The sequence below is a fragment of the Drosophila takahashii genome, chromosome 3L (genome assembly GCF_030179915.1).
Source record: "Drosophila takahashii strain IR98-3 E-12201 chromosome 3L, DtakHiC1v2, whole genome shotgun sequence".
Taxonomy (NCBI): Eukaryota; Metazoa; Arthropoda; class Insecta; order Diptera; family Drosophilidae; genus Drosophila; species Drosophila takahashii.
In genome coordinates, this window is record NC_091680.1 from 1989174 (window position 1) to 2013816 (window position 24643).

The window sequence follows — 24643 nt, forward strand, 5'->3', positions numbered from 1 at the left end:
CTATTCCTTGCCCTACCTACCTTTCTTCAGGTGATAAACCCTCGCACACGTCGAAGATTTTGAATTACTTTCGTTTTTATCGCCAGTTTTCATAATTTACACGCGACCTGCCTAGCAAAACGAAGAAGATTCGGATAAAACTGGGACTCGGGAGTGAGAATATAATGCTGACGACTCACTTCATCATAAATTCACCTGTCGTTGCCAAGTCCATCGAGGAAAAAACGAAGAAGTACCGGACCTGCAACGGAAGTTGCCCAACATTGTCCTGGGAAAATCAGGGAAAAAAGGGAGGGAGAAGGAAATTTATGAATTTTGTTGGCGTGGCGAGTGCGCGAAAAATTCGTGGAATTTTCTCAGACGTTGTCGCGTCATTCGAATTGAAATTTCATTAGTTTTACGAGGGGCCCAGCCTTCGATGGGTTTACGATGCTTCCAGGGAAATGGGAAAATCTACATCCACGGCGGAGAAAACCAGGCAAAACCCGTAGCTCAGAGCTCAGAGTCAACTCAACGGCAGGCGATGAATTATGGAAAGCGATTTACATTCGCTGGCTCATATTTTATTGCTGCTTGTTAATGTTTTCATTGCTGCTCCGTTTTTTTCCTTTTCTCCTGACGCTTTTCTTATTTGGCGAATGCATGAATTATGGATTTTCCCCTTATGGCGATGCCAAAAGAATGCAAGCAGCGAAAAAGAGAAATTTTGTTTTCATTGTTGAAACATTCTGGGCAAATTTATTGAATTATTTAAAGAGGGGAGGGAGTGTTTGGAGTAACCAATCCTTGTCGGTTTCACAAAATGGATGTGTTCTTGAAGTTAAGAAGGATATCTTTGGTTATTGAATGGCCAATACTTATAATTCTTTTTTAAGAAACATTTTCAGGAAAAATTGCAATTGCAAGAACATTTTAAAGAAATTTAGAAGTGATTTTTTTTTAAATAAACGAATACATAAATTTAATAAAAATGTAAAATGTTTTCTTTTTTATAAAATTTTTTTCAATTTTTAAAATACCATTTAATAGTTATTATAGTAAATAAAAAAAATTACAAATTATATTTATCCTATGTTAAAAAGCTTAAAATATTTAAGGCAATACAAAAACAAGTAAATTCCCTTAAAATAAAATAAAACTGCAGTTTAAAACACTACAGTTTCATCCAAACTTCCAGCAGAGGGCGTTGGCATATTGTGCCCGCGTTGACCCCTTTGGACAGTCATAAAAAAAGGAGGCGACTCGCCACTCGAAAGCAATAAAAATGTATCAAGAGAGCTCCTTCGTCGTCGTTGTCGAAAGGGAAAAGGGAAAAGCGCAGGGAGATAGAGGAAAATGGCAGCTGACATTAGTGCTGCGAGCGGAGAAATGGAGAATTGTTATATTCTTAACAATATTCCGGATATTTATGACCCGCACTGTACTGTACAGTGGCTGGTCAAATGGAGCGTGTCCCGTGCTCCAGTTTGCCATTCCATTTGTGCTGAAATACTGAACACTGAAATACTGAACACTGAATGTCGGATGATGCTGAATATGCGTGAAAAATGTTGCGAAAAATTTTAATGCGCTCGCTGTGGGCGCCAAATGGAAATGGATGGTGGGAAATGGGAAACTGGGCAAAAATGGGAAAGATGACAAATGATTATGGAGCATAATAAATTTCAGCGCTGATTGAGCGACTGCAGCTGCTAAAAGGGAATCGCATGCAAAAATCTAGAGACTCTCCTCCGGGGAATAAGTCATCCATTAATGAAGCTAATTTGCTGCACAAATCCTAGCGAAGCTCTCTCTCTTTCAAATCCCATTTTCCAAGTCGCAAAGGAAAATGGGCAAAAGTTGATCCTGGCTGCTTATGGCTGACACGAGTGTCATCCACTCCTATCATATCTTTTTTCCGACCTTTTCCCCCCAGCAGCAAATAACTGAGAAATTGCACTGGCAGCAAGTTTATTGTCTCCGGATCTCCGAATCCTTGGACTCAAACTCAAACACACATCCTCTGCTGAAGGAGTTTGAATTTATTTTCCTCGAGTGCTTCCCTGCAATTGCAAGTGAAATGTCCGAGTGCAGGTCGCTTTTCCAGCTTTTTCGCCCTGATTGGGCGCACACACAGTGGCCGAGAAAAGTTTGCCCTCACTATTGGCTTCGCCCCATTTCCTGCGAGTATATGTGGATGTCCTTTGTCCATCTGCTTGTCAGAAGAGCAGCAATAAGCCCAGCTGGACATGCGGATTATGCTGGGTTATTGAGGGAAAGGCGACCACTGGACACGAGAGGTGAAAAATTACTTCCCTGCTTCAAGTCGGGGGGTTCTTGAAAACTTTTCCGTTTAAAATACTCCAAAATGTTTGCTTGGGTAACAAATATAGAAATTTGTTAGCTTAACTCTTAGAAAAAGCTTAGAAAGTGTGGGCCTTCTTTGGTTATTTACAATTGCATGCATTTTATATTGGGATTTTGAACAGATAAACTGCTTCGTTTTTATTGTTTAATATTATTACATTATTTCTTGTCTAATTCCTTACTAATTTAATTCATTGTATCACATATTTGGCCAATTTTAAAGTAAGTTGTTGGTATGATAATTACAACGGCTGAGTTCTAAATCTTAATTTTGCGCATAAAAAAATTGTTATTGGTCTAAAACAAAACAACAAATGGCTCGAAACGGGAATGATGGTACCCTTATAAACAATGCAAAAATTGACAAAAATTATTATTTTATTTAAACTAAAGTAAAAGTAAAGTAAAGTAATGAAAATAAAATTTTAAAAGCAGAGTTTCTACCGATATATTTATTATAAATAACTATGATAATGGTTGGACCTGAAATTTTTTCTTGGACTTTGGACTTCATAACCAAATTCCGGGACCTACAGAAGAGTCACCGGAGAGACAGCACATCCACAATGGTTAGTGACTGTGAAATCGTAGCGGTGAATATTACCCAATAACACATAAAAATCGAGACAATGACGCATGGGGCAAGTGAAGCACCTACAATTTCTATAGCAAGCGCAGATGAGACACGAATTTCAGTGTTTCTTTATTTTGTTTCTTGTATATTTCGGAGGTGAGAAGTCGCGGGCGGAGGAAAGTCAACAGTAATAAAGTATTTAAAGAAGGAGAGGGAGTGAGTGTTGGAAAAAGCGCCCAAGAAAATGAAGTCATCTTGTGCAAATATGAAAACAAAGTCAAGTGTTAATTTGCGTGGGAAAACAATTTTTTTTTGTTAAGGTTTAAAGGCCCCACCAAAAAGTGAGGCGGCTAAAAGTTCTTTTGATAACGAATTTTTTGTAATTCCTTGAAAGCAAAAGTGTGTTTGGATGGGGTGGGGTTGGGTTCGTATTTTTATCTGAGAGCGTGTGAAAGGTCAAACTTTGCAGCGACAACTTCAGCACTTCAGCGATTAGCCAACAAAAATAAAGGCTAATTTTGTCGAGCCAAATTAGAGAAAATCCCCGACCATTAAAAGCCGCTCTCCATTGCAAAAGCCCAGCATAAAACAAAAGAAGAAAGAACTCGACTATTAAATACCCTTTTCTTAGCTGATTGAGTGTGTCAGAGATAGAGATATGAAAGCAGCAAATCAGATAGTCGCTCGAAAGTGGCGCCACCTGTCGGAAATTCATTATTTGCTCATAACTTTTTATTGAATGGTTCGATTTAAAAATTTTCTTTTACATTTCCCTCTACCAGTTACCTACTTTTTTTGAGAATACAACATACCCCTTTACACTACGAGTAACTGGTATAAAAACCAAAAAACCCAACCCAACCATTGAGGAGCCCAGCAAAAGTTGTCACCACAAAACATTAACTTTCAAGTACATCAAACATTTTGTTGGCTGTTATCTCAGCAGAGCCCACAAAAGGTGCCACCAACTTTGCCGCAAACTGGGGCACCAAGGGGTTAAGAGAGTGGAGAATTGAAACTTTGTGCGTTGTTTCGTTGTTGGTTGTTGTCGTTGCCCATCATCATCATCATCATCATCATCATCATGGCTCGTTGTTGTTGGTTCGTTGTCTTTTGTTGTTATGCGAATGACATTTCCATGTAGTACAAAAGTTTCTCGACTGCTTCTCGTTTTTATTATTATTATTTGTTGTCTCTGCCTGCCTTCACAAAAGTGTGGGAAAATGTATTTATTTTTATGATTGTTTAATGTTTTATTTTCCACGTATTTCCACAACATAAAAAAACTTGCTCGTTTCGCGTTTGTGTGGTGTTTTTATTTTAAATGTTTTAATTAGTTCTGAATCGAACCCATCATCACCGCATCTGCCTTATCGACTGCACTTCACACAGAGAGCTATTCCCATTCGAATTAATCAAATCATCATCATCATCGCCCGAACGCCACTTTCGATCCCTTTGATCTCCGGGCCAAAAACATATTTCAATTAACGGGCCATGACCGTGGCAAAGGCCAAAAGCGATACCAAAACGAAAAGTCCACTACCAATTCCAGATATCCAAGATGCCAGACTCAAGAGATCCAAGATCCAAGATCCAAGTCCAAGGCAAAGGTGGAGGAGAAGGTGGGAGAAGCTGCAGATGAAGATGAAGGTGATCGAGAAGGCCGGCGTCTGGGTCGCTGGGTGTGGTCATGTGTGGGTCTCTCGTTTTTTATCCCAGTGCATGTGTGGGGGCATCAATCAAAGCCGCAGTTAATGCACTGCAAGAAAATTGTTTAATTTAATTAGGAGTCGTTTCAGGAAATTTTAATAATGTTTAAAAACTTTAGCAGCGTTTTAATATATTTATCACAATGTTTTCAATAACAAAACCCGAAATTGGGGATCAACAAGATTAATTTGTAGAATCCATTTTATCTAAATAATATTTTAGAGTTAATATTCTGTTATTTTCGATTCTTGATTTTTAATAGATGCTGACTGAATCTATACACAATTTTTGTATTTTAATTTAAAGATCTTTTGTTCTACAATGGTAACACAATATTTAAAAACTACTCCAGTATACCTTAAATCTTAAATATATTTTGTATCAAAAATAATAACACAATACTCCTTAATCCACAGAATGAGTAGAAAAATTCCTTAGTATTTTATTGTTTCTCTTACACATTTTTTGACATCTAAGATAAATATTTTCTTTTTTATTTTGTTAATATTGGTATTGCCTAAATAAAATTCTGCTGAGTAATTAATAAATTAAATCTAGTAATGAGGCCTTAATTAGCTAGTTTGCGTAAGATTTCGATTTAAATTGGATTTTCTTCTGATCCCATTTACTGTATTTTTAAAAGTAAGTTTTCAATCTAATATTTTCTTAAATATATATATTTTTATTCACCGTGTAATAACCTCTAGTAAACAAGTGAGTGATGCCCTGGTCGAAAGGGGCAGACAGATCGGCTCGACTCCAAGTTACCCAGTGAGTGATAAATCAAAGCGCTGCCCCCTCGGTCTCAGTCTGAGTTCTCTTCCAAAAGGAGGGTCTCCCTCTCCATATGGGGGCGCCATTCGTGTGGTCTTTATAAGCCACAACACCCAAGCTCCTCTACTCCAATCCAAGTGGATTTTCGATTCTGTTGCTTGATTTTCAATTTCATACGCACCGTTGGATGCATTTTGGTTTGGTTTGGGTGGTGGAGGAAAAATCATCGCTGCACTGAGCGGCAATTTATTGATTAACGCGTTTGGTTTTTAGCCCCTCCTCTTCTCTGCGGGCAATTTTCATCACTTTTTCGAGCGCCGTAATTAAAATGTATTTTCTTAAATCATTTTCCCGGGGGATTCTTGTGCCTGACTGGGTGGTCGCAGCCCAGTTTTCCCCAGTTTATTCAGAAGCAGCTGTCGTCACCAAGCCAGGGCAATAACTCAGGGTCCATCATCAATTTTACAGAGGAAAAAACCCCTCTGTCCCATTCAAAAAAGTGTTAAAGCGCGAAAAGCAGCAGCAGAAACGGCAACTAAAGTTGGGCAATTTGTTTCGCTTTGTCTGCCGTGGAAAGGGAAAAACAATGCCAGGTGAACTGAAAAAAGAGGTAAGAGGGGGGTATGTACTTTTCGACACTCATTTGCAATTTTTTGTTAATTTTTCTTTTTGCAGCCTTTGTCAGCCGACTGGCGATGGCTGCCTGCTGATAAGAACTTGCCGCAACTCCGACGCAACAATGCAATAATTACAATTTATATTTGCAGATAGAAATCGCACATTAAGCAACCGGCGGAGCAAAAGCCAGAATGTAACTGCAACTGTTAACCCATGAAGCCCATAAAGAAAGGCTCAAAATAAAAAAAGTATTATAATGAAAAAAAAGCTGTCAACGTGTGCGTTTTAACGCTTCGTCGATTTGGCCAGTGGGCAAACTAAAGGTCGCTGTTAACGTTAATGTCCACGTTAAAAGCCAAAGCAGCTGCTTCCAGTCTGCTGCTTCCAGCTGCTTTTGCTTTCTGCTCGCTGCTTTCTGCTTTGTGCTCATGCTTTTGCTGCCGTTTTGGCCACAATTGTCGGCTGCTGCAGGGGTCATTGCCGAAATTTCAATCAACTCGGGTGGCCGGCAAAAAAAGGAGAAACGGGCCAAAGACACATTTTAAATGCCCCAAAAAAAAGAAGGGGATCGGGGGAAAAAATATTAAAAAGGGTAAAAGAAAAAAAAAAAACAACTTTTGTATGCTCTGCAATTGTTTTATAAGTTAGAAAGCACTTCAAAACATTTATTGAGGGGTTGAGACATTTGAATAAAACCTAGAAAATAAATAAATAATTTTCCGCAAATTTAAAAAATAATTAAGTTTTAAAAATATACCTTAAATATATTCAGTCAAGTTTAGATTTAATTTTGTTTACATTTAACATTTTCAGAATAATATTAAAATTAAAATAAAATAACTAAAAATATTTTGTATATTGTTTGTTTTCAATTTTCTATCTATAAATTTCCAAGGTCTAGAATTTGAGGTTTAAGAACGATAAGATATTTTAAATATATTTCATAATATAATCTTTATACCCCATTTAACCTTCGAAGAGTATCGCCCAAAAGTGACCCAAAAACAGCAGACGGTCGAGCCAGTCAATTTGGTGGTCCACTTTGCATATGCCAAAACTAAAGATGAACTGATCCCGATCCTGATGCCCCCGATGAGGTGGCCAGTGGCGTATCCAGTTACACGTTTGACACCTGGCCTCACCTGACTGGGTCTGCCCCTGATCCTTTCTCTCCTCTTCATCTGACGCAACTCAAACGGCTGGCGACTGCCGAAAAAGATCAGAGAGTGATCCACTTGGGCGTCCTTTGATCCTGGGGTCTTTAGGTCTTGCGTCTTGAGCTGGCCACGCGTGCGCCAGATCGAATTACCAAACAATGCCATCGGAGGGGGGAGAAGGGGTTCCTTTTGGGGGCCAAGGACCTCCTGCCAGGATATGAAGGAACAGCAGTTTGTTGGTCTCACTGGGTGGTCCACTCGGATGCTGCTGTCATCATCGCCAGACGTCGCTTTCGATGGCAATGAAACCCAAAGGGTTAAGACTGCACTGAAAAAAAAATTTAGAGAATTTGGTTCGCCTAAGAAATCGATAAAACATTTTTGGGAAAATGGTATTTAAATGTTTTTTATTCATTTTATTAAAACCCGAATTTAAATAGGAAACATTATTTTAAACGTATCATTTGAGGACTTTTTATTAGACATTAATTAATTAAAAATAGTATTTAAGGATGTATTATAAAAAGATTCCCAATTTAAAGCCTATTGATTTTTTAAAGTGTTTAAATGCAATTCGTTATAAGTCTAAATAATCTCGAGTATTGGAATTGACTTTAATAAAATGATCCCAAAAATAGGGCTTGAATATATTTTCCTAAAAAAAATCTTTTTATATTCTTCGGATAAACTCAGACTGTTTTCCATCCTGTTAGCCTTTGAATCACTCTCGTTGCCTTCCCCTTTTTTCCCAGTGCACCTTTCACCTTTGACAATCGGCAGCTACCTCGTTCGTGAAGCGCCGGGCAGTAAATCATCTCCGCCGGCAAGGACACTTCAATTAGGCCAGAGCGCCGCCTCAGCAGCTCCTTTGTCCCGCTTTTTCTGTTAGCTGTTTGCTGTTGGCTGCTCTTCCATTTCCACCGCGTTCCAATCGCAATTAGCAATTAGCACAACATTAGCGCGGCTGACCTTTGACCTCGCTGCCACTCCCGCTGCGCCCCGCTGTCCATTGCTGTCCATTTTCCATTGTCCTTGTACGCGAGTGTCGCTGTGTCCTCTCAGGAGTCCTCCTGTGAATACTCCCATCCCATCCCATACCATCGTTTCCATCCAAGGAGTGTCCTCTGTTTGGCCCTGTGTTTTGTCACGCATTCATTCGCCAAATGGCCGGCAATAATTTGCGGTTGTCCCATTGTGTCCTTCGTCCTTAGTCCTTTATACTTTCCCAGCTAACAGCGAACAGGCGCCGCCGCATATTTACATAATTGCCCATGTCTCAGTGTCTCACGCCATAGCGCTATAAACACGGCCGGGAAGATATAGCCCTCGGTTCCAGGATAGTCGGCATGATTTGTGTGCCTTTGGGCACTCTCTCAAAATCGCTTAAATATGAATTTCAAAAAGTGGCAAAAAACACACACCATTAAAAGAAGAACCATCGAAATGAAAACAATGACAAGTAACAGAAAATATATTTAAGAAAATCTAAAGATTGGCTTCATATTCAACAAATTTTTTTTAAAGCCGCTGGTTGGGAATTATAGCGATAAACTTCGAAAAGCTAATCAAATGTAATATATTATAAATATTCAAAAGAAGAAATAAATTCATTTAAGAGGTACACAACTTTAGAGACCTAGTATTTTACTTAAATTCAACCTTAACAATCTACAAATTAGCATAACGAATTTTCTAAGTATTATAATAAGAACCTTATCCCATGACAATGCAGTCGTTATAATGGATCTGAAGAGCAATGTCTTCATACTCTGTAGTGTTGTTTTTATTCTTTGCCTAGCCAAAATGACTTTGCACTCGCACTATCCAAGTATCGAAAGTCTTGCAAAAATAGATCAAGAATATTATGTGAACAGTCCGTCGTGTAAAATGCCAGAAATGGATCCATTTTCCGCTGACATCATGAAACATTTTAAACGAAAAAAGTTGAAAGAGTGCAGCAACGATAAAGCTTTGGTATACAGTGTGTTCGATCCGGAACTAAGACAATATAGGATGCATATTGATGAGAGCTCCTTTGAAGGGCTCACAAAAAATTTGGGAAACTCTACACTCAAGTGTCAATATCAGGTGATTGGTCGGAATACAAAGCAGTCATATCCGGATAAGGATTTTAGGTGGGTTTTAAAATAATGTTTATAAATAATATTTATAATATTTATTTACAGTCTTTCGGATTTTCGTCCCTTAACCCAATCTTTTTTGGTACCAAAGCACATCGACTTTATAAGCACCCAATGTCATGCTGCAAATGGCAGGAAAGAATTGAAACTTCTTCAAGAAGATGCTTTTCTGTTTGTTCAGGATCGACTGACACTTAAAAGAAACTATACAGAACCTCGTCCTGATAAAGAAACCAAACCAAATGTAATAATCCTAGGAATTGATTCCACATCTCGTATAAATCTAAGACGTTCTATGCCGAAACTCCACGAATTCCTACAAAGACCTGGATGGTTCGAAATGCAAGGTTTCAATAAGGTGGGTGAGAATACCATACCCAATCTTTTGGCCTATCTCACTGGAAATGCCGAGGAGAAAGCCATGCAAATGAGTAAATTCAGTCGAGGAGGTTTTGTCGACAAACTAAAGTTCATTTGGCAGAGATTCAAGAAGTACGGTTATCTAACAGCTTTCGGTGAAGATTGTAGTAAGATCAATACCTTCAACTACCATAAGCCGGGATTTAAGAAGCAGCCAGTGGATTATTATCTAAGAAATTTCATACTGGCCTTGGAAAATATTCTAAAAGTTCGAAGGGAGTATGGAAATGCTTTCTGTCTTGGCCGCAAGTTGGCCTTCAAATATGTTTTCGACTTTGCCCGCCAGTTTATGCAACGCTTCCAGAATTCAGCACCCCTTTTCGGAATCTTTTGGAGCAACAGCTTCACCCACGAGGATTTCCTGGGAGCCACCGCTTTGGATAAGATCTTCTGGGAATACCTTTTAGCCTACGATGAATTGGGATTTTTCAATCAATCGATAGTTTTTGTACTGAGTGATCATGGTTATCGATATGGAGTTACCCGAATGGGCGCCAAATCGGGTTATCTGGAAGAACGTCTGCCAATAATGTTTGTATATGTGCCACCCTGGTTTAGGCGGAGATATCCCCAGTATGTGGAAAACCTAAAGATCAACCAGAATCGCCTGTCCTCGGGATTCGATCTTTACATGACTTTGCATCACTTGCTTCAACTTAACCTCACTTCCATGTCGAAATTCAATCCAAAATTTCGGTCCTCACAGTGCAAAGGCTGCCAATCGCTGTTTTTCGAACTTCCTCATAACCGGAAATGCTCTCAGGCGGGAATTCGTAAAAAATGGTGCTCCTGTCAACCCACCGAAACGGTAACTAATCAAAAACACATGAAGAAAGTGGGTCAGGCGGTGGTGCTTCATATGAATCAACATCTGGAGCATCGGAATCTTACCAATATCTGCGAAAGTTATACCCTGAAAAAGGTAATTGTTATGGATCGCCAGGTGCCATTGACGGATGAATCCGTCGAAGATGATCTAGTGCACACCTACATCATCACATTCGACACCAGACCCACTTCGGCGCATTTCGAGGCCACTGTACAGTGGAACACGCAAAAGGAAACCCTGACTATGAACGTGGACGAAGTGAGTCGACTGGAGTCCTACAAAAAACACAGTAAATGCACAAATGATCCAGTAATCAAGAAGTATTGTATTTGTATTCCATTTTAATAAAAAAAAAAAGTTCCTTGGCAACGAGAAAAAATAAAACTAGGAAATGTGGTATTCAAAAAGTATGCAACGTATTTATACCCGTTACTCGTAGAGTAAAAGGGTATACTAGATTCGTGCAAAAGTATGTAACAGGTAGAAGGAAGCGTTTCCGACCCTATAAACTATATATATTCTTGATCAGGATCACTAGCCGAGTCGATCTAGCCATGTCCGTCTGTCCGTCTGTCCGTCTGTCCGTCTGTCTGTCCGTCTGTCCGTCTGTCCGTCTGTCCGTCTGTCTGTCTGTATGAACGCTGAGATCTCGGAAACTATAAAAGCTAGAAGATTGACATTTTGCATGCAGATTCTAGGAGTTCCTACGCAGCGCAAGTTTGCTTCAAAAGGGTGCCACGCCCCCTCTAACGCCCACAATCGCTAATATACGATTTTAAAAATTTCAATATTTCGGAAAAGTAAAAATGCAGTTTTATGGTGTTTATCAATACCTATCGAAATGTAGAAGAAATTTTTTAAATCGGACCATTCGTTAAAAAGTTACGGCGGATTTATCTCTATCTCCTTCGCACTTCCTTTAGCTGAGTAACGGGTATCTGATAGTCGGGGCACCCGACTATAGCGTTCTCTCTTGTTTTTTCTAAATAGGAATAGGAAAAATGAATTTTAAAATAAATAATTATTTAAAAAGATATTTAAGACGTAAAATTTCGTAATTTAATTTAGTAACTTATTCAGAATCACATTTTGGAAATAAATTTGTAAAGATTTTAAAAATTTTTATAAAATCTTAATAAATAAAACTTTTCTTCAAAGAGCATATCTCTTTTTCCAAACATAATTGAAATAACCTCTACAAATAAGAATCCGTGCGTCGTACAATACTTTTCAGAGCACTCAAAAGATTTGTGGTCCAGTTTAGCCAATTTATGATGAACTTTTGCAGTTGCATTCATGAATTCATAGATAAACGCGACGAGAGTGGGTCACAATTAGTTGGACCCCCGGCTTAAATCAGCGGAATCCGCTTTTCTCTGGTTCGCTGATTGCCCGTTTCCGGATGTGTCATTGCGTGATGATGATTCCACGGAGGAGTCTCCACCGCTGATCGCAGCAATTGCCCTTCCCTTTTGATTGCCATCAATTGCGCAAAACAGTCGGCATGAATTGGGATTTGGACAATGAGTGGCTGCATATTACCGTATAGTGTATAGTACCGGGCAGTGATAAGCACAACCGAGTGGACAACAAGTGGACACAAGTGTGTCAGTGATGGATTACATTCATCCGCCGAATAAGTGGCGCCAAAATGCGTGTGAGGATGAGTCAACCCGGAGATTATGTCATGTTCACACGCACATTAAGGTCAACAAGTCTTTTAATCAGACTGTTTTTCTGTGATTTTTTGAAAGTAATTGGGAGTTTAAATTAAAAAAACTGAATATTCGGAATATTAAATAATATTCCAGAATCAAATTGTCTGCCAATAATTCAGATAAATAAAATAATAAATAATTTAAAATTTGTTTTTATGTTATTATTTTATTTGTTAGAATTTTTAGCAGGCAATATTATAATTTTGAAATACTATTTCATTCATCATATTAAATGTTATGTTTTTTACTTAAATACAAATTTCAAAATTTCTACAAAGATATCTATATTTTTAATTTTAGTTCTATGAAATTTTCACCGAAATTCTTTATAAAAATTTACCGCCTTCGAGTGGCGCCAAGTGGCTTGTTTATAGTGAAAGTCGAAAGTCTTCGGGGGTCTTTGAGGTCTTGAGGTATCCTCATATAATCACTCCACCGAACCACCACTGGCAGAACCTCTTCTCACTTTGTCGGCCACATAAAAAGGAGGTAAACCCAAGTCGTAGATAACACCTAATTAGGGTGTAGAGGATCGTCGCCTGCGGACAAGGCGACTGACAACTTTAGCGCCACTTGCCCCTTCCCTTTGTCTTATTAGTGCGGGTGGTCGGTTCAGTTTGGTTTAGTTCGAAGGGTCCACGAGGTCCGAGATCAATTTGGAAATCCGCCTAAGAAGGACCACGCCCCCAGAAGCGGGAATTAGGAATCGAAAGGGGGCGGAGAAAGAAGCGGCACGCACGCAACCTGCGGCAGCTGCTACCTCAGCCTCTGCAAGAGGAATCGGAATCCCTCGACTCGGTTTGTATCTGTATCTTTTACCGGTGTCTAGGCTGCAGCCGCGGTTCTGGTTAAAAGTGATGCCTGTTTCTAGTTTATAGAAAATAGCTAAATGTGCTAGTTTAATATAAAGAGAAATAATAAAATATTATATGTACCTTAATAACCTCTGGGAAAAACTTTTGTATTTATTTAAATGATACCCAAACTATATATTTAAAGTTAAACATATTTATTTAGATCGATTTAAGAATCAAACATTGAATACATCGATATTATTGATACTAACATCGATTTTCTTCGAGCACTAGATTCATAGATAGAACAATTTTTCAAATTTATTACAAACCAGGGACCGAAAATAATTATTATTTTTATTTTTTCAAACAAAAAAATCGGCCACTTATAATAGGCCTAAAAAAAAGTGATTTTCACCCAAATAATTATCTTTGTCCAATCTATGCATTCCCGCCATGATTTTTAAATTTTTGATTTTTATCTTTTTGTTCAATGGTAATCTTTATTTTTGATCAAAAAAAATAGGACTCAAAAATAATTTTTATTGATGATTTTTATTTTTTTTGCTCAAAATAAAACTCAAAACAGCCTCGCGTGCTTCCTGTAAGACTTTTCGCCAATCTGATTTCACAGCCGTCTAAAGGCTTATCAAAGCAACCTCCACGATTTTTTGCAAATTTTTTTAACCACTTTGTAAAAATAACTTATCCTATGATTTTTATTTTATTCCGATCAAAATAAAACTCATAACAGCCTCGCGGTCCTCCTGTAAGACTTTTCGCCGATCTGATTTCACAGCCGTTCAAAAGGTTATTAAAACTACCCCCACGATTTTTTGCAAATTTTTTTAACCACTTTTAAAAAAATGGCTTATCCCATGATTTGTATTTTATTCCAATCAAAATAAAACTCATAACAGCCTCGCGGACCTCCTCCACTATTTTTTTACAAACATATTTATTTATTATTTAATTTTACGAATAATAATTTTGATAAAGCCTCATTAGCAAGGTTACACCTTTGATCGGTCAGTACCATTTTGAGGGCCGAAAAAGATCTTTCCACGCTCACTTGCGTAGCGGGAACTGAATGTACGACCTTGGCCAGTTGATACAAAAAGGGGAATACAAAGCGTTTCTCCTCCCAATATTCCATTATGTCGCAGGTCAGGCTAATGGGTTTTGGAATAAAATACAAATCATGGGATAAGCCATTTTTTTAAAAGTGGTTAAAAAAATTTGCAAAAAATCGTGGAGGTAGTTTTAATAGCCTCTTAAACGGCTGTGAAATCAGATTGGAGAAAAGTCTTACAGGAGGCCCGCGAGGCTGTTTTGAGTTTTATTTTGAGCAAAAAAAATAAAAATCATCAATAAAAATTATTTTTGAGTCCTATTTTTTTTGATCAAAAATAATTATTATGCTCTAAGTAAAATATAAAAATTGAATTTTAATCATTTCAAAGTAATTTTTATTATTTAACTTATAATGATTACGGTCCCTGTTACAAACACTTTCAATGCATTTTACATTTTAAATAATGTAATTTTTAATATTGAATGTTGAATTTTTTATATTCTCTATATTCGTTAATTTTTAAAATATTCCAACAGAGCAAAGTGATTGTTTTTAAATTTCTTTATTAATTTTATTTTTTCAATTTAGTTAGCTAGTAAAAGTATTTATATTTTTTACTAGAAAATATCCAAATGACCATCCCTATTAGCCAGTTTTGTTTTTGGTCCGGGTGTCGCCGGCGATTCGATGCGTTTCCTTTGGCCAGCGGCCCAAGCTGAGATAATTACATGTTAATTCGTTAGCTCCTTGCCCGAAGACTTAGGACTTGAGACTAAAGACCAAAGGTTCGAGTGAAGGAGAAGGCGGCTCTTTGGAATCGAATCGAATCGAATGGGATCGAATGGATAATTAAGCAGTTGCCAACAATGTGTGCGGCATTTAATTGCCGTTGGAGATCAAGATCGTGGCTTAAGGACACCTTCCAGTTTCATTTTCAGTTCCAGTTCCGATAAGTAGCTGGCCTTTAAATGAGTCAGAAGTCAAAAGTGTGGAAGGGGCAGTCAGCCAGTCAGACAGACGAAGATCTTGTGGTTAGGTAAATCACCTAGTCCAGAAAGAGGAGCCCCGTATTAATAACTTTAATTAAAAACGGCTGGGCGGCTGAGGGAGATCTTCGAAAGTGTGGGAACCAAATTATTCAAATCGCCATAACTCCTCGGCTCCTCGGGACTCCTTTTTGAAGCACCCAAATGGAGTATGGAGCTCTCTCATATGCATATTTATTGCATTTTTTCTCGACGCGCCGGCAACGCCCCCAAAAAAATATTCACAATGGAATTTCAATTCCATTCGCCAGTTCGCCATTCGCCATTCGCCGACTTGGAGCTAAAGGATCGCTGGTATTCGGTATATCGTATTTGGTATTGGGATCTGGGATGCATTCGCCCGGGATTCGCGGTAATAATTAAAATTTATATATGTTTGGGTTCGCTTCGCTTAAAAGTTTTCTTTGTTTTGTTCGGTTTGGTTCGTTTTAGTTCGGATCGGTGGTCTTCTAATTTCGCTCGTCTGGCCGGCAATCACAAATCCATTTCACTTTCATAACTCATCGGATCCAGGCAATTTACATGGTCTCCTCTCTTCCCCGGAATTCCCTTTGGATTTTTTCTCCTGGCCTCCGTGGCAACGAGTCACGTTGTGGAAGTTAACATGAATGCGTAACATTTAAATGGTTGTCAATTCGAAAATTGCTAACTCCTACCGCAAGTGTACACTAGGAAAATAAAGGTGGAATGTCTTTCAAAAAATAAGATTTAAACATAAAACTGCGTGAATTATTTAGCTACATTCAAGCATGTTTTACCACCGCGAATTCTTAAGCAATATTGATAATGTAATATTGTGAAATTAAGCTGCCATTAAAAATCTACTCTTAGTAACATTATATTTTTTAAAATATTTTCACCGCGAATTCTTTTGCAAAATAGGCATTGTATCGAATTCTTTAGCAATTTAGCAAATGTAATATTAAATTTTTCAAAATTTTCCCAGCGCGAATTCTTCAGAAAAATAGCAATTGTAACTTTTTCCAAGTGCACTTCCTCTTTGTACTTATATTTTTTTCTCTTTCTCACTGGCACTCTCCCATAATTGAGACAACGTGCGTGAGGGAGGAAGATGGTATGAGGATGGGGTGAGGAAACAATGACACCGGCATCATCCATCCACTCCATTGCTCCGCCGACGATCCATTGAAGCGCCTGGCACGTCCGCAAAGTGGCGTTTCCACTGTCCACTATTCGGCACCCACTCCGCCCCATCCACCTACCCATCCACCCACTCCACATCCTCATCGCGGATGCGGAACGCATTTGAAATGAGCCCAGAACTGGAGGCATCCATGGAGGATGATGAGGAGAGCAGGCGTCGGAAAAACAACAACGGAGAAATGAATATTCGAAATTGCAGTGATATATCATCGATGGATGGCCATAAACCCCCCCTTCCATAACTTCCACCCAACCCAACGGTGAATCGTGAAACGTTACGCAAATTTTCTGGCAGATTGTCATGTTTCTGATGGTTTGGCAAAATGATTGATTACTTTGTTCATGTTCGCCTGAACGGGTTGAAAATGGCAAAAAGCGAAGAGGCGCTGATGAAAGTGCCAAATCGGAAATGCAAAAGTGGCCAGGTGGAATGGAAGGGGGTTTGGGGGGGTGTTGGAAAAACGCTGGATTGATTGAAAAGGGGTTTTCCATAGATGCCCGATCGAGGCAATCAATTCCCAGCGACGATTTGATGCTAGGCAATTTGTATTGTATTCCATAAATTCAATATTCATAAATCAAAGAGCAGAAAAGTGATAATAGTGGAGCATTCTACTATTCCTGGATTTTAAGGTCAACATTTAGACACAACAACTGAAGTTTCTGTAACTTCTGTAAACATAGAAACATTTTTAATAACCCAGAGATTTATTTTATAAATTTGTTTTAAAGGCTGTGCTATAAGAAATTCTTTTTTTGATCAAATTATATGTAAATTTTACAACAAGCTATAATATCTAATAAAGGCAATGCCTATAGATAGACTTCGTCCTACACCTGTTGACAAGATCTTAAGTTTTAGGAGGAATCCCGATCCGCAGCAGCTGGAAAGACAGCAGACAGATGGATTGGAAAATGTTCCCAGGTTTTTGCCTTCTCAATTTCTAAAGGATGAGGATAATGGCAAGGATCGACGAATGCCAGACAGCGATTCCATAAATTCCGAAGATGCTATAAGGCTGCCTCCTCCGAGGAGATCTCCAGTTTCCATGAGGAATCTCCAAAGGGAGCTGTACTCCCCCAATCAATGTATGAATGTCCTGAAAGTTGTGGTGGCTGTGGTAACCATTTGCGTGCTGTTCGCCACGATTCCCTTGTCTCGTCACCATAAGACAACTAAAGAGCAAGATCTCAAGATGATTTTGCTATGGAATGAGCCACTGATTGGAGGACCTGCCCACATGGAATGCGGTTGCCTGGTGACCAATCAAAGGAAATACAATGACAAAGCTTTCGATGCGGTGGTCGTAAATGCAGATCATCCTTATTCCTTTAAAGGTTTACAGGATATCCAACACAAACCGGATTTCTATGTGGTTTATGCCGCCAAGAAGCCAATTTCACAGGATCTGCAGTCCGATTTCCAGTGGTTTAACCTAACCATGACTTATCGTCTGGATTCGCATCTTATATGGACGGATTACTACTTTTCCCATACTAATCTCGCCAGAAGACTCAAGTGGTTCCGTAATCCCAGCAAGAATTTTGCCGATGATATGCCAGAATCTACCATCCAACGTTTGGAGGGGGAGATAATAAAGAAATCCCGATTGGCTGTCTATATGCTCTATGAGGTGAATGAGAATAGTCTGCCAGAAAGTTTGTATTTGGAGGAGCTGCGCAAATATGCCGATCTCGATGCCCATGAAAGTTGCCTGGGTTCCTATGAGTAGGTCATAACACATCGATTTTAAAAAAATCATAACAATCGGATGATATTTTTCTTTTAGCTGCAGTCCCTACTATTTCATGCTGATCTTCGAACCAACTGCTTGTCCGGATTATGTATCTCCGCAGATGTTTACAGCTATGGATAAATATGTGGTACCCGTTTTGATTGGAGGAGGAAATCTAACCAATCTGGTGCCACAGCATTCTTATATTAGCAGCAAGGACTTTGCCACTCCCAAAGATCTTATTAATCATCTTAAGGATCTAGCTGATAATACAGAGGAATATAAGCGCTATTTCTGGTGGCACTCTCTCTATAAAGTCAGGAAAACTTCGCAACCCTACTGCGCCCTCTGCAAACTCATTCAACAGCCTCCCGAAGAACGCCAAATTCAAGGATCCTCTGGCCTGGACATCATCAACTGGTGGACCCAATACCAATGCCCCAATCGATCCACAACCTTCCTCTGAGTTCCAGTCCCCAATAACCGAATCCCAATTATAATTACCAACGATCGCAAATTGCCCTCGTTCGGTGTGGTTCCGTTTAGTTGCGCTTGTGTTCAGTTTGTTATTTCTTCGTCTTGGGGCTTTTGGGTTCTTTTTTCGGCAGGTTTAATTCCGCGGAATTTCGGCGGCACTCCATTGACCTCGCCGACAGCTCCGGCATGAGGGGAGCTTAATAAGTTATACTCTATCTGGGAATTATGGTTGCTTAGAGTTAAATATTGTTTGGGAATATAACTGGAAAACGAAATTATTAAAAAGAATGTCATGTATAATATTTTAGTTGCGGAAAAGTCTAAGTATTTACTTAAATACAAATTTGTAGTATCATACATTGCCTTCTAAAATGTTTAAAAAGTTTTTACATATAATACTCAAAAAATATTTATGAAATAGATTGCTTAATTAATAAAATATGGCATTATCCTTGTTTGAGAAACTTACATACAGATTATCATTTTTAAAGCACTTTTTTATAATATCTGAAGGTTAGAGCACCCATCATTCGAATTTCTTATCCTTTAATGGCAAGCATAATTCCCTTCAAAATGTTTGGTTATTTTAGCAACTCGCTGGAAGGATGTCAGGATGCCTGGGATGCCAACTCGTGCCGGGCGGCCTGTTGAAATACCCATCAGCTAATGCCGCCATATGGGAGACCTCCGACCAACCAGTTGGAGGAGCTCCCTCCCCCTCCGAAGGGCAAATGGAGGATGGGTTGGGGATTGGGAGATGGGAATCGCCTGGAAGCTATTGTCGCTCAAGAGGAGCAGACTTGTGCCTGGTGATTTTGCCTGGGAAAATGCCTGGGACAGCCGTCAACGGCAATGGGCATAGATAAAGCAAATAGAGCAAACTTGTTCCACACATTGTGGACCATTTCAGATGGAGATGGGCTATGGCTATGGAGATGGGGCACCTCGATGACGGGGAACCTCTGCGAACGAGTGGGCGACGACGAGACAAGACAAGGCGGTCCAGAAATGTGGGATAAAATGGGTGGAGTGGTGGAATGGAGGGTCCATGTCCAGGTGAGGTGCCAACCGAGCACACAATGCACGAAAAACAAACAGAATTGTCATGGGAAATATTTCACAGCGCTGCGAGTGAAGTGCCCGAGATGCCCCCAATTCCCCCATTCCCCCGCCAACTTACAACGCCCTCCTCCCCTCTTCACTTCATTCCATATCGCCACTCGGAATGTCTTTCAAAACGGTATCACATGCACAAAACACTTTTCCTCTTGCCACACACAATCATATTTAAAAGTTAAATGCTTCACTAAACAATAAGCCAGAGCGTCCAACTGGCCGAGAGATGCGAATAGAAAAGCACTGAGAAAAATAAATGGGTTCTGAATAGAATTTTAGGATATTATACTAATAGTAATAATCTGATTAAAGACGTAAGCTTTATAAATTTGGGCGTAAAAAAGACAAGTGGTAAAATTTAGTGTTACTTTGTATTTTAAAAGTCTTCATAAACTTCTATCAAAGTATATTACTTTTCAGTTTTTATATCAAATAAATATTATTTTAACAGTATAGTTATGCTCTTTGAGTTATTTCCTAATTTCGATTTTTGATTTCACATTTTTATGTTGTCCCTTTTTCGATACAGTTTAAACTTGCACTAAAATGTGAGCTCCATTTTATACTTATAGGAAGATCATAAAATGGAATTTTTCATTGTAATTAACCATGTTTAATTCCTAAAATTAGTTTCTTTAAACTTGTCCCCTTTTTTCTCAGTGCACAATTCGAACTGGGCCTGGGACATGGTAAAATTGAAGTTGAAGGCGAGGCGATAATGAAACCAAAGTCAAGCACATCGAGTCAGTGCAGCCTTTGGGCCCTTTTGGGTTGACAGGTTGTCCCTGGCTGCTCCTCTGTTCCTCCGATTTCCCCCCGTTTTCCCCACCATTTCGGTTCTGGGAAGTTCTCATCATCTCACTCCCTCTTACTTCATTTCGTGTTTGCCCATTCTGTTATCAACTATTACAATATTTTTGTTTAATTGACAAACAGGTTTATCATTAACATTTTTCTCACTGCTCTTGGAGTCCAACTTCTTGGATGCGTTGGCGGCGGCCTTCTCCAGATTTTTTTTTATTTTTATTGTGGAGTTTCAGGTGGAAGCGGCGCTTCAGTTGACGCTCCAACTGTTTTCCCACACTGGTTTCTGATTTCTGGACACCGTGAAGCAGCGGAGCAAACCGAACCACAATGGGATGATGTGAGAAGTGTACTAACTGATCCAATAAACAAGGAGCAAAAGTGGGAGTGAGATGTGTAAGGCTGGGAAAATAAAAATGATCTCACAAATTTAAATACTTAATTTAAAAAAAGAAAAATCAAATTTCTATAAATAAAATGTTAGGAATTCAAAATTTTTTTAAATAATACATTTACTTTCAGACATTTTTTAAATATTTGATGTATAAGTATTATTGATAAATTTGATGTAAATAGATTTCAAAGATTCAAGATTCAAAGATTTTAATACTTAATTTAAAATAAAACAAAAAGCTTAAAGAATTTTATGTTTTGAAAAGTGGGAAAATTATATATTATTTTTATTTTATTACATACATATGTATTAATATAATATTTTATTTATTTTCTGTTCATTAAATTTAAGGCTAGGATAATGATTTCAAAGATTTTGATACCTTATTTTGAATAATACAAAAAATTAAGAGACAATGAATTTAAACTTTTAAAGGGTGAGAAAATAAAAGATACATTTTTTAACATTTTGATGTGGTTTCTTGTTATGTTTTAAAACCATAACAATACATTTTTTCCCACTGTGAAGTGTCAGTTAAATTTCCGATTTTAATCACACATCAACGTTTAACAACTCAATCTCGACGAGATGTCGCCAAAAAAAGCACCGGATGGAAGGCCTAATGGTTGGCTCCATATCTTATTTCCCACTTCGGGTATCCAAATACTTTAAAGGCCTCCTCTCCAGAGCCTCGTAAACCGCTAAGTGCTACCAAAGTTTTTGGGATTAAAGAGCTTCTGGCTTCTGGCCGCTGCTGCTGCCGTTTCTCTAGGCTTCTGTCTGGCTTGTTTGCTTTTGGCGCTGCCGTGAAAATGCATTTTCCCTTACCCCATTTCCCGACTCCCATCGACCATCGCCCAACTCCCAGCCCCGTTTTCTCACCTGAGGCAAAGTCTGCAGCTGCTGTCGATGCTCGTTTTAATTTGTTTGTTTACATTTTCGGCTGCCCCACCTGCAGCAGCAGCAGCATCAGCGGCGAAGTTTGTTCCCATCTCGCGGCTGGGCGAAATGTTTGGAAATAGAGGTCCATGGGGAGATGGGATAAACGGAGGTGGAGGAGGGGTATTATATAGTGGGGATTGGGCATTGGGCATTGGAGACCGAGAGGAGTAGGCTGCACCACTGGGAGCAAGGCGTGTGTTTTGGTGTTAACAACTCGACACTTCATTAATTGAAGTTGAAAAAGTGCAGCTATAAAAAGACTATTAAGCTCCAGGCCCACAACAATGGAACAGATCGATACAGAACATGCACGCAGAAAAAAATTTGGATAAATTCTAAAAGAAGAAATTTAAAAGAAAGGTAAAAAATATAATATTAAGGTTTAAACTAGAAATAATTAACAAAAATTAAAAACAGCCTCTTAAATTCTGTTTTTATCCCTCTAATCTCTATAGATCATCATGAATTTTGGTATATGAGTGCCTATAGGTATTTAAAGGGTTAATAACATCCCTATATTTTAGAAATCGTATTTTAAAGGTGTCTAAAAGTATGCTTTAATACATTTTAATGTACAATTCTATTGGAAAATGCACTTTCTTTAGAATTTTGGGAACCCCTCAAATGGAATTATATTTATGAAATAGAAAATCATATTTTTAAATCATGATTTTTCCGAGTGCATTAGAATCCAACAATCAAAGTGAACTTCGAGTGGCTGCAGTGCCTATTGAATGCAGGGGTCTAACAAATTCGAAGGCGATGGCAGGGGATCTTTTGGAGTCTCAGTTCGCATTAGACGCAAATTTGATGGCTATTGAAAAGTTCAATGGTTTCTTGCGTCTCTTCAACAGCTTCCAAGTTCCATCCAAAATCGAAAAGTGGCACTCAATTGAGTGTGAGAGCTTTGTTTACCACAACACAACACACACCACAGAGCATCCCATCAAAAATACGGGAATGGGAAGACATATCAAATCTTGGCTAATAGAGAACTTCAATGTGAGCATATCATAATTAAGAATTTGGCAAGACGCGGAATCATCTAGAGATTTTTCAATATTTCCAAATATTTAATGGAGATCTTTTTTATGACAGTTTGGTTGGGCAAGAACCGATTTTCTGCTAGGGAGATCTCCCACCCCCAACCAACCAATCCGATCCGATCGTCACACATAAATAGTTCACGAGCCATCCGAAGGCAGTGGCCATAAAAATAAATCTATATGCAAATGTGACTTCAGTTTAACATGCCACAGCAACAGACAGATGCAAAGACATTCGGAAAGACAGGCGGGAAGAATTCGAGGGTGAAGCCTGAGCCTAGCCAAAAATAGTGAGGGTAAATGGGGATAATTCGACTGGTGGAAGTCCCTTTAAATGTAAAGTTTTAAATTAAATAATACCCGAAATAATCGTCATAAATTCAACCCAGCCCTATACATTCTGTTTTTATCTCTCCAATCTCTATGGATCATCGGGATTTTTGGTATATGAGTGCTTTTAGGTATTATATGTAATTTCCAGTCAAAATACTCTGTTTTTATCTCTCTAATTTCTATAGATCATCAGGATTTTTGGTATACGAGTGCCTATAGGTGTTATATAAGATCATATAGTTTTTCGAGTCAAAATATTTGACTACCTCACATTGTATTTTGTATTTTTAAGCACCAAATCTAATGAAAATTACTTATTTTATTGACAGAATTATTTATACTTAATTTTTCCTAGCTGTAATCGAGTACTCCCCTTTATTTACAAATACCCTGTAATAATAGTTGCATCCCGACAGCCAAGGACTCCTTTCATTCCTGGCCAATCCCCGAATCCCTGGCGCAGAGGCGTCTGTAGTTTAGTGCCTGTCTCTGCGACTTTGAATCTTACAAAATGTGACAAGTTGCGGAATTATTTTTCGCAGAAGATGTTCTCCAACTTCAGCTTCGTTTTCTTTTTATTTTTGTCTGGTTTTTTATACGTTTTGGTTTAGTTCGGTTCTGTTCTGCGTGCAGATGAGCTGAGATTGATAAGCGACGAGGTGGAGCGTGAATCCGCATCCGAATCCGCGGATCCGCAGCTCTGTTCCAGTGCGAAGATGCAAGTGCTTAGATAAGGGCAGCGATTTATGTGGAAGCTCCTGGTAGCTGGGATTTGCTGGGCGGAGCAGCCGGCGATGACAACAGTAGCTCCTCCATCCCATTGAATGTTCCATTCCATAGCCCATATCCCATATCCCATTCCAGGCTCAGAAAAAAAGCCAAGGTGCCAGCAATTTAGAGGCGATTACAACAGGCAATGGCATTTTAAGTGGCCATTGTCATCTGTGCGATCTGTGGGCGCGTGATAAGCGCCGGCTCCCGTGTGGGCGATCGATTCCCCAGGTGGCAGTGGCAGTGGGAGTGGGTTCGCTAGTGGGAGTGGGTGGCCCAGGGGAACGGCAAGTCGTTGAACTAGAGGTGTTACCCGAAGTGACAGAACACCACCCCCACTATTGGAATTCTGAATTCTCAAAGGTGCCCATAAAACTAGTTTAATTAAGAGCATATTTGTGGTTTTTTAAGTCTTTCTTATGTATTTGAAAAACTAGTTTAACAATAAAAAAATAAAATATATTATTAAAAATAATTACTGTAACTCAGGAGACTTCGAAAAAATAAAAAAAATAAATAAAAAATAAATAAAAAAAAATACAAAAAAAATACAAAAAATAATCTAAATAAACAATAGAAATAAATAAAAAAACTTTTAAAAAAAAAAACATAATTTTTAACCATAATGATATATATTTTTAGCCTTAGCTTTGCT

General features: G+C 38.7%; 2 protein-coding genes across 2 annotated transcripts; both read left to right on the forward strand.

The window, feature by feature from the left end:
* Nucleotides 1-8916: 8916 nt before the first annotated feature.
* On the forward strand, nt 8917-10942 carry LOC108055132 (uncharacterized). The gene is made up of 2 exons (XM_017138360.3): nt 8917-9317; nt 9369-10942. Exons 1-2 carry the CDS (start codon nt 8923-8925, stop codon nt 10915-10917), a joined length of 1944 nt encoding a protein of 647 aa, XP_016993849.2. The 5' UTR covers nt 8917-8922; the 3' UTR covers nt 10918-10942.
* A 6065-nt stretch (nt 10943-17007) lies between these two features.
* FucTD (alpha1,3-fucosyltransferase D) lies at nt 17008-18650 on the forward strand. The gene is made up of 2 exons (XM_017138358.3): nt 17008-18098; nt 18160-18650. Exons 1-2 carry the CDS (start codon nt 17179-17181, stop codon nt 18569-18571), a joined length of 1332 nt encoding a protein of 443 aa, XP_016993847.2. The 5' UTR covers nt 17008-17178; the 3' UTR covers nt 18572-18650.
* The last annotated feature ends 5993 nt before the right edge of the window (nt 18651-24643 follow it).

Excerpts from the sequence above, each read along its gene's own strand:
- LOC108055132 (XM_017138360.3), top strand. The coding sequence starts at position 8,923 with ATGGATCTGAAGAGCAATGTCTTCATACTCTGTAGTGTTGTTTTTATT. Across the intron at positions 9,318-9,368 it reads TATCCGGATAAGGATTTTAG|TCTTTCGGATTTTCGTCCCT; the intron begins GTGGGTTTTAAA and ends ATTTATTTACAG.
- FucTD (XM_017138358.3), top strand. The coding sequence starts at position 17,179 with ATGCCTATAGATAGACTTCGTCCTACACCTGTTGACAAGATCTTAAGT. Across the intron at positions 18,099-18,159 it reads AGTTGCCTGGGTTCCTATGA|CTGCAGTCCCTACTATTTCA; the intron begins GTAGGTCATAAC and ends TTTTTCTTTTAG.